Here is a 9,847-nt window from a genome sequence, read left to right on the forward strand (position 1 = left end):
ATTGCAGGCAGACTACAGAGTAAGCTCCATTGACCACTATGGGACTTACTTCTGAGTAAACATGCATAGGCTTGAGATCACAGGCTGCAATGCTAGCCATACTTTCCTGAGAGTAAGCCCTATTGACCTCTATGGGACTTACTTCTGAGTAGACATGCATAGGCTTGAGCTCACAGGCTGCAATCCTACCCACACTTTCCTGAGAGTAAGCCCCATTAGAACATAAGAACAGCCCCACTGGATCAGGCCATAGGCCCATCTAGTCCAGCTTCCTGTATCTCACAGCAGCCCACCAAATGCCCCATCTGACATAGCCCATTTCTAAAATCAGGAGATGGCACATACACATCATGGCTTGTGTATGGATTTTTCCTACAGAAACTTGTCCAATCCCCTATTAAAGGCGTCAAGGCCAGACGTCATTACCACATCCTGTGGCAAGGAGTTCCACAGACCAACCACACGCTGAGTAAATAAATATTTTCTTTTGTCTGTTCTAACTCCCCCAACACTTGATTTTAGCGGATGTCCCCAGGTTCTGGTGTTATGTGAGTGTGTAAAGAGCATCTCTCTATCCACTCTGTCCATCCCCTGAATAATTTTGTATGTCTCAATCATGTCCCCCCTCAGGCGCCTCTTTTCTAGGCTGAAGAGGCCCAAACGCCGCAGCCTTTCCTCATAAGGAAGGTGCCCCAGCCCAGTAATCATCTTAGTTGCTCTCTTTTGCACCTTTTCCATTTCCACTATGTCTTTTTTGAGATGCGGTTACCAGAACTGGACACAATACTCCTGGTATGGCCTTACCATTGATTTGTATAACGGCATTATAATATTAGCCGTTTTGTTCTCAATACCTTTTCAAATGATCCCAAACATAGAATTGGCCTTCTTCACTGCTGCCGCACATTGGGTCGACACTTTCATCGACCTGTCCACCACCACCCCAAGACCCCTCTCCTGATCTGTCACAGACAGCCCAGAACCCATCAGCCTATATGTGAAGTTTTGATTTTTTGCCCCAATATGCATGACTTTACACTTACTGACATTGAAGCACATCTGCCATTTTGCTGCCCATTACACCAGTTTGGAGAGATCCTTCTGGAGCTCCTCACAATCACTTCTGGTCTTCACCACTCGGAAAAGTTTGGTGTTGTGTGCAAATGTAGCCACCTCACTGCTCACCCCTGTCTCCAGGTCATTTATGAAGAGATTGAAAAGCACCGGTCCCAGGACAGATCCTTGGGGCACACTGCTTTTCACTTCTCTCCATTGTGAAAATTGCCCATTGACACCCACTCTCTGTTTCCTGGCCTTCAACCAGTTCTCAATCCATGAGAGGACCTGTCCTCTAATTCCCTGACTGTGGAGTTTTTTTAGTAGCCTTTGGTGAGGGACCGTGTCGAACGCCCTCTGAAAGTCCAGATATATAATCTTTATGGGTTCTCCCGCATCCACATGCCTGTTGACCTTTTCAAAGAATTCTACAAGGTTTGTGAGGCAAGACACCCTTACAGAAGCCATGCTGATTCTCCCTCAGCAAGGCCTGTTCGTCTATGTGTTTTGAGATCCTATCTTTGATGAGGCATTCATCCCATTGACCACTATGGGACTTACTTCAGAGTAGACATGCATAGCCTTGAGCTCACAGGCTGCAATTCTACCCACACTTTCTTGAGAGTAAGCCCCATTGACCACAATAGGACTTACTTCAGAGTAGATTCACTTGATGGAACAGGACTGGCTCCCCCTTATTTATTTTATTTTAATTTATTTATTTTAATTTGCTTGAAGATGTCACTTCTGGCCATGACATCACTTCCAATGGGTCCTGCACAGATTGTCATTCTAAAATGTGTGTCCCAGTGCTAAAAGTTTGAGAACTGCTGCAATAAGGTGTTAGTAAGTTGACACAGGGGTGTGTGTTTTCAAAGTGTGTTACAAGTTTTCAAAATCACTAAAATCAGAATTTGGAGGACTAATACCATCATGTTATATATCAATCAATGTGTAATTCCATGCAGAATGCAATGAAACAAACCACATTGTAATTCCTGTGTTCTAACAAAAGGTACAGCCAAAAAAACCAGTGGGGATGGGGCGATGGTACATCACCACGCCCACCTGGGGCGTTGCCCCGCTTACTGCATGGGGTGACATGCAGGCCTCATGCACTGGGTGACATGAATCCTAGTGATGCCACTGTTAGCTTGCATGATATTATAGTTCATAATAGCATAACCAGATATACAGAGAGAGAAAATCACAGCTAAAAGTCTAGAAGGGGGATTTTCACGTAACATCCTGGCTGGAACTTCCCTGCTGCTCGGTCAGAATGATGGCCCGATGAGGTCTTTCACACTGTAAAAAAAAGTAAGCAAGCACTCCCAGCAAAGACAGACTTGAGTTTGCACATGTGGGAACCCCTTTCCAAGTCTGTGGCCTCAGACTGGAGTCAGTGCCAGAGTCATTGACACGTCTGATTCGTATGTACACAACTCAGCAAAAAATGCATGTTTTCCGAGTGAGGAAGACACCTCTCTCCCTCCTCATACCAAGCAGACTCCCTCATCATAAGCACAGAAATCTATTCAGAGCCTTCTCTCTGATTAGCCATGGGTTGATCAGCTCCTTATCTCTCCCTTGCCTTTTACATAGGCCTAGTCCTTCATGGATCCTCATTATTCCTCCTCAAACTTCCCCCAATTCCACCATGAATTCCACTAGATTACATCTAGCTCTGTGGAAAACACCCCAAAAACCACAGGCCGGGCAGAAAGTAGCACTGCCAAAGTGCCAAAGAGTGGATCAAAAGCCCCCTTCCTCATGTTCAAGTTGCACATACTTGCAGATTTTGACATGAGATGATTGGGGCTTGCTCTCCAGGATTGATACCTACCTGCTTCCCAGCAAATCAGGGCTAGCTATTAGTGACAGAACTTACAGCATAATCCTATGTATGTCTACTCTAAATTAAGCCCCATTTAGTTACTTACTTCCATATAACTTACTTCCATGGAAGAGTGAATTGGATTGGAGCCTGGGAGCCTAATCCTGAGCTCTTAGAGCTGGTCCACTGCTGACACTCCACCGCTGACGCGGAGTGTTGCAAACGTGCCGTAAAGCACATCTGCAGCCTTCAGCACCAGTCTAGCGTCGTGCTAGCTCAGCTGCTCCGCCGCTCCGTGGTTGCCTGAACTGCTGGGCAGCGGGGACACAGTGGGACACAGTGGGGTCACACTGTGGGGACCTACCCCACAGTGAACACAGTACCTACCGTACTACTAAGTGTGTATAAGACACATGTTTTCTGAGTGTGTAGTTTTCTGAGTACGGTAGTATACATTAGTAGTTATACCCACACTCAGAAAACATGTGTCTTATACACACTAAGTACGGTAGGTCCCACTGTGTTCAGTAGGTGGGGGCATGGGGGGAGGCAGGGAGGAGGCGTACCTGGGCAGGGGGAGGCGGGGAGAGGGTAGGGAGGAGGCGTGCCAGGGGAGGGAGCGGGGCAGGAGGGAAGTGGAACCAGAGGAGCTCTGCTCCTCCACATCCAGAGCATCTGTGTTGGGCTGCGGGCCCGACAAGGAGGCTCTTGATTCTACGGCAGCCCTTGGACTGCCGTAGAATTAAGTAACTCCACTGCGGGGCTACTTACCTTACTGGGGGAAGCGGATGAAAGTCCCCTTCCCCCAAGGAGCTGGCAGCAGCTGCCCTGTTATGTGCAGGATGCCGTGGCAGCAGTTTCAGCGCCGCAGGAGTCATGGCCAATTGGGCAGCTCAGGATTGGGCTGTGAATTTTACCCTCAATCTTCATGGTAATTCTTACAGAATTGATTTGGTGCCCCCACCCTGAACTTACAAGTAGGTACCAATGTTGGTAGAGAAATTGATCAACACAAGCATTGCAGAATATTATTCCCTATTACACCTAGAGAACTTTACAAGGATAATTCCCAACGTTCCCCACGTATTTTACTATAAACACATTTTTGTTTTTAACTCTCTAGCTCTGTGACAGTGAAGTATTTTTTGCTTATATACAAGCCTGATCCAGGTGAACTGTCAAAGCCTCTGGAAGCTGGTGGGTTATCAAAGGTCTGAAGGTGTGGCTGCAGTACCTTGTATAAAAAAACAGAATTTTGCCAAACAATATAGCAGGTTGTTATTCAGCTTTATTTTCATAATTATACAGGATTTTCAGAAAATGAATTGGCCTTGGTGCAGATTTTAAGTTGAAAATTAACAGAATACACTCATAGCTTAAAAATGAGAGCAAATGTTATATACAATAAGTAAATCTAATGTGTGTCATAGCTTTGCCAGATGCATCTCTGATTGGTATTGGCTGCAGGGTTGGCAAATTATATGGCAGTTGTAGGGAGGGACATGGAATCATGCTTTAGGGATAAGCGGCACCCACAGAAAAGGCCAAGAGCAAACATACTTGAAACATTCCAGTGGCTCCTCCATCAGGAAAAGTTTTCCTTCACAGTGACTTGTGAAAGTATTTTTTTCTTGTTCATCCACGGAAGGATATAATCCCAGCAGAAAGAGCCTCCAAGGTGGGGGCCACAGGCCAAGTGGTACCTGTAATTCAAGCGTCCATGATTCAGGTAACAGAAATGAGTGGTTGAATTCCAAGGTGACAGAGATGGAAAGCATCTCCCCAAAAGATCATCATCCCATCCAAAGTCCTGATCCCAGACTTGTAGTTCTAGCTCGGAGAAATCTTCTTGGACCTGGATGATTCCAAAATCAAAGTTGGCATTCCATTCTGGGTGATTGCTGTTCCAAACAGTGGGTGTGCACATTAATTTATCTTTGAAGAGCACTTTGACGTAGCTGTCGGAACCTGTGATGTAGTCCCCCCACAAACCGCTGGCACTTTCTATTGTTACTGTCAGCTTGCCCAGGCCTCGCTGTTGCGGACAGCACATGGAGTTGGTGAAGTTATTATTGGGACATTCACAGGAGCAGGGGTCCCAGGCACTCTGTTGGACCCCTGGTGGGCAGGAGTGGGTGCAGTTCCTCCACAGAGCTCGTTCTCTCACATACTCACTCAGTGCATGCTGCAAGCTGTCCCTCCGAGGGTCGCTTTTATTCACCAAGGTGTGGAGTGGCTCTAGGGAGTAGGAAAGCAGGCCAGGCCAATATTTGCTATTTTCCAGCCACCTTTTGGGATCGTTGTCGAATCCAGTGCGGAAAAAGGGAGAGCGTTCGGATGCCTGCCCACCTTGAATCAACCTCAGCTGATCCTTGGATAGCCAGCGGCCAGTGAGGTTTTTCAGTGTCTCTTTGCACTTCTGGAAGTCTGGATCCTTGGTCACTTCACCAAAACCGATAATTTTACCTACCTCAATTTCCAGGCATTGGCTGATCTCAGAGACAGTGAAGCCTTCCAGTCGGATCTTGCACACTGGAAGGGCCGTCAGGATCCTGACACCTACTCCCAAGTCAAGTTCTGTTATAAAGTGAGTCCCATAGGATCTAATCAGGTGGTAATATCTTAGCTTTGAGTTGCTATCATACTTTTCTGGGAGAAGCTTTACTTTGTTTTTGAAATCTTCACTAACTGATTTATCTTTGTCGATACCAAACCTGCAAGAAACACAAGAGCACCACTCAGAGAGCTGCAGAGGAGTTATATCAACTGTCATGGGCTTTTCTTGACAATCCTATAAAAGCACTACAGTTTCAAAGCACTAAATAGTTTTCAAAGCACTGCAATTCTGAGGAGATTATAAGAATTGTTTTGCCAAATCAGATTGTCCAAATATCTCCTGAGTTCAGCATTTTACACGCAAGGGCAAGCAGGCAGATTCCTGTGAGATGGAGAAGGTCTCCAACAGATCATGTCTGATAACTACACACTGCCACTTTTTTCGAGTTCCAGGACTCCAATGGGGCCTAGGCCTTGCTTAGCCAGAGCCTAGCCATTTTAAAGAATCATTTCCCAATCTGCTTTTGTTGCAGTTTTGAGGAGTTCCTTGTGTGCTAGGACATAGGATATGGGATAAAGGCCAAGGGGCATGTAGAAAATAGACAAGGCTTCAGCCCAACCCACCAAGTTGCAAGAGTATGCCCACAGAGGCAGTAAGAGGGGACAAGGTCATGAGATAAAGGGGTACAGCTTGATCAGAGAAGGAATGCAGAGTGCAGCCAGATTGTTCCAGCTTGAGAGTCAGCCCCTTTTCCTGGAAGCCCCCTCTCTTCACCCAGGCAGCTTTACCCTGGATTCCATTCTGGGTGGAACAAGGGCCAATAGGCATGAGTGAAGATGGAGATCTTGGCCAGTTTGGGGGGAGGGAGCTGGATGCCAGAAAGGGGTTTGCAGCTGAGGTTCGAGGCTCTCTCCTTCCATCTGCTAAAGGACCCACCTCGAGGTTTAAAGTACATGTCATCTCTTCCACAGCAACAGCTGGCTTTGGTAATATCATCTGTGTTAATGGTTTGTTAGTGTGTCTGTGTGGGGCTATTAAAGAATCTCAGTGGTGAGACTTTTAGCTGTTCAATGTGTTCTGCCTCATTGAAGCTGTAACTTGCTGATTATACTGAGCTGAAACATAATGCTTTCTCACCAAGACAAGTGCTGCCTCTTAGTCACAGAAACTGGCCACTTCTGTGTGGGGACAGGAAAGCATAAGAGATATTAGGGCTAGCCTCACCCTGGCTCCAGGTCACTTATGGATATTCCATTTCTGGCTAAAATCACAAATGATTTTAGCCAGAAATCACTGGTGATTGCTGGAATCACCATGAGTTTGGTGCATCTTTTTAAAGGATTTTTAAAAGTTAGTCCAAGACAGACCATTCCTCTTTCTGGCCCTTCCAGGTGCCCTTTGGTCCTGACACTGAGGTTGTTGAACGCCAGAGCAATGAATATAAAACCAACCTGATGTAGGATTTAATCCAGGAGGAAGGCATGCTACCAATCCCAGCGTACTGCCACTCTAGGCTGGCTCTTTCCTCTCGCCCTTTGAGGGAGATGGCCCAGAACGGTGCTGAATCATGGCTGGAGTGGCTGCAACTTGATTCTGGGCTGTGTCTTTCATCTCCAGAGCGATACCCAGGAAAAGCCCAGGACCGCCTCTGTTCTGGAGTATGTGACATCTGTTTTGCTGTTGCAGACTCAAGAAGCCCCGTGTTGGGCTTCCGAGCCAACACAGGGGATAGGGTTCAGCGGAGGAGCCCTCCGCTAATCCCATCCCCTCCTGGACCTATTCCTCCCCTTGTTCCACCCTCCGCCCACCCAGAAACACCTCCAGCCACCCTCCCGCCACCCTCCCCACAAACGCAAGCTGCTGGATGCTCACCTACTCATCAGCAGCGACTGGGTATCGATCTGCGCAGGCCTCCCCGCTGGTGCTGCTTCCTCTCTGAAGGTGCAAATACACACATTATGACACATTTGTGACACCCACCGCCGACACTGGGCTGCAATGCAGGTGGTAGGACAGCCTGTAAGGCACACAATCCTAACCAGGTCTACTCAGAAGTAAGTCCTATTTTGTTCAATGGGGCTTACTCTCAGGAATTTATGGTTAGGATTGCAGCCTAAGGATCCACAAATGCTAAAATGAGTAGTTTATACGTTAGGTCAGGTGAGATACCACACAAGTCTCTGGAAGTTACTGTTGGTTTTTTGAAAATCATTTTCCCACTCAGGTTTTTCAAACTGCACCACAAGGATAGTCCACTTGCTAACCTTTCCCACCTCCCACTCCAGCACTCTGCATTTTGCAATCCCCCCCCACCTTCCTCACTTGTAGTATGAGCAGGAGACATGATGGAGAAGGAAAATGTACTTGTCCTGTGAACTCTTGTCTTTAATGAATGAAGTAAAATGGGAATCCGATCCTGCAAGAATCCATTGGACAGCGCTGGATTTCACATCCACGTCCAGCTCTTTCTTCCAATCATTTTTTACACTTAATTCTGTCATCACCTCAGCCTCACCTCACCTCAGAAATGACTGACTTGGGTGCAGAGTGTTGCACCTTCTGCTGGCATGAAATGTTGGCTTTCCAGGCAGTGACAGCCAGAGGAAGCTTCTGGAGTCGCTTCACTTTCACCAAAGGATTCTCACACAAGGTGCAGCCACGTATTTGCCACTTACGCAGATCCATCAAATCGTACATTGTGCTGTCTAATGTGGTTATATCAGTGCCGAGTTTGGCCAAGTAAAGACCTGGTACAAATCCAACCCGTTTGTCGCATTCAGTAGCTGTGCCAATTCGGCATTGTGGAGACACAAGAGTGAGAAGGAGAAATAAGAGAAACATGCAGACAGCAAAGATAGGGCTCCCTTTGTGCATATCTGGTCCAACGAAAAAACACCCTGAATGAGAAAAAGAGAAAGAAAAAGGTTGTTGACTTACTAACAGAGGAATGTGTTGCAAGTTACTCCAGACATAGAGCCAGAGTGTTGCAGCATTGCTTGAAAACATAAGGTACACAAGGCATGCTCACTTAATGGCGCTTATGCCATTAGACTAGATGGCCTATGCCCTGATCCAGCGGGGCTGTTCCTATGTTCCTACTTAAATTTAAGGCAGAGTGGAAAAGCAGGTTACATAGTACTTCCCCATCCTCATCCCATAGGGATGAGGAGTCCCGAACCGGATGCCCCTCGGCTCCTGTTGGCCTTCCCCCAGGGATCCGTTTAAAAGCTGCTCTGCCACCTTTTTAATGTTATGCACCAGGGAATAGTGAAATTTAACCAAGGGAAATTTAACCAAGGTCAATGTATGTTGAAGTCTAGAGAAGAATTGATTGCAGAGGGTTTTGACTGCCAATGGTTTATGTATTTACAATTATTAGAAAGATTTAAAACTGATAAAAAATTATATGGCTTTGAAGAGGGAGAGTCAATATTGGAGAAACAACTAAGATCAGATGAGCAAGTAATATCTAAAATATATAAATTGCTTTTGAAATTTGAAACAGAACATGAACAGGTCAAAGAATGCATGATCCAGTGGGCGAAAAATGTGGGCCATGAACTCTCAATGGACAGATGGGAGAAACTATGGATAAAACAGATAAAATTTACTCTGAATATTAACATTAAGGAAAATATATATAAGATGATTTATCGATGGTATGTGACACCAAGTAAATTAGCCAAAATGTATGAAAGCATGTCCAATAGTTGTTGGAAATGTAAGAAACAAGAGGGAACCTTTTACTACACGTGGTGGACGTGTTCAAAAGTAAAAAAATATTGGTTACAAATTCAAGCACAGATACAGTTGATCTTAAAAACAGAAGCCAGAAGTATTTTTATTAGGTATGACAGATGAATATGTGGAAAGAAAAAATGAAGTTTTATTTTTGTATATAATAAGCGCTGCCAGAATACTTTATGCTCAAAATTGGAAGACTATAAACATACCCTCGATAGAAGAATGGTGGACAAAACTTATGAACTTTGCAGAGATGGACAAACTCACAACTTTACTTAAGGAGAACTCAACAAAAAACTTCTTGAAAAATTGGAAACCAATTATTGATTTTTTGAAACAGAGAGAAGACAATGATTTGATGTATTATGGATTTGAAGATTAGTTTTGAAGGATTAGATAGTGGTATAGACTACCATTTGTTAATGTTTGGACTTTATGTATCTAAATGGTTGGCAACCTTTAGTCTCGAAAGACTATGGTATAAGCCTACAGCACCCAGTATTCCCAGGCGGTCTCCCATCCAAGTACTAACCAGGCCTGACCCTGCTTAGCTTCCAAGATCAGATGAGAATGGGCATGTGCAGGGTAACAGTTGCTGCTCTATTCCCCTGGGGGCTGGGGATAAGAATAGGCCCTCAGTTTGGCTGTACTTGGCG

At 45.5% G+C, this 9,847-nt stretch overlaps 1 protein-coding gene across 1 annotated transcript; it reads right to left on the reverse strand.

The window, feature by feature from the left end:
* Positions 1 to 4,475: 4,475 nt before the first annotated feature.
* On the reverse strand, positions 4,476 to 8,144 carry LOC136653502 (perforin-1-like). The gene is made up of 3 exons (XM_066630396.1): positions 7,963 to 8,144; positions 7,320 to 7,382; positions 4,476 to 5,604 (listed from the first exon to the last, which is right to left on the reverse strand). Exons 1-3 carry the CDS (start codon positions 8,142 to 8,144, stop codon positions 4,476 to 4,478), a joined length of 1,374 nt encoding a protein of 457 aa, XP_066486493.1.
* Between the last annotated feature and the right edge of the window lie 1,703 nt (positions 8,145 to 9,847).

The sequence above is a fragment of the Tiliqua scincoides genome, chromosome 5 (genome assembly GCF_035046505.1).
Source record: "Tiliqua scincoides isolate rTilSci1 chromosome 5, rTilSci1.hap2, whole genome shotgun sequence".
Classification (NCBI taxonomy): domain Eukaryota; kingdom Metazoa; phylum Chordata; class Lepidosauria; order Squamata; family Scincidae; genus Tiliqua; species Tiliqua scincoides.

What these genes read in the sequence shown, in the direction of transcription:
- LOC136653502 (XM_066630396.1), bottom strand. Translation starts at nt 8,144, where the DNA reads ATGTACGATTTGATGGATCTGCGTAAGTGGCAAATACGTGGCTGCACC. An exon ending in TCAGTCATTTCTGAGGTGAG is followed by an intron (nt 7,383 to 7,962) that starts GTGAGGCTGAGG and finishes TTGCACCTTCAG; the next exon opens with AGAGGAAGCAGCACCAGCGG. An exon ending in CAGTCGCTGCTGATGAGTAG is followed by an intron (nt 5,605 to 7,319) that starts GTGAGCATCCAG and finishes TGTTTCTTGCAG; the next exon opens with GTTTGGTATCGACAAAGATA.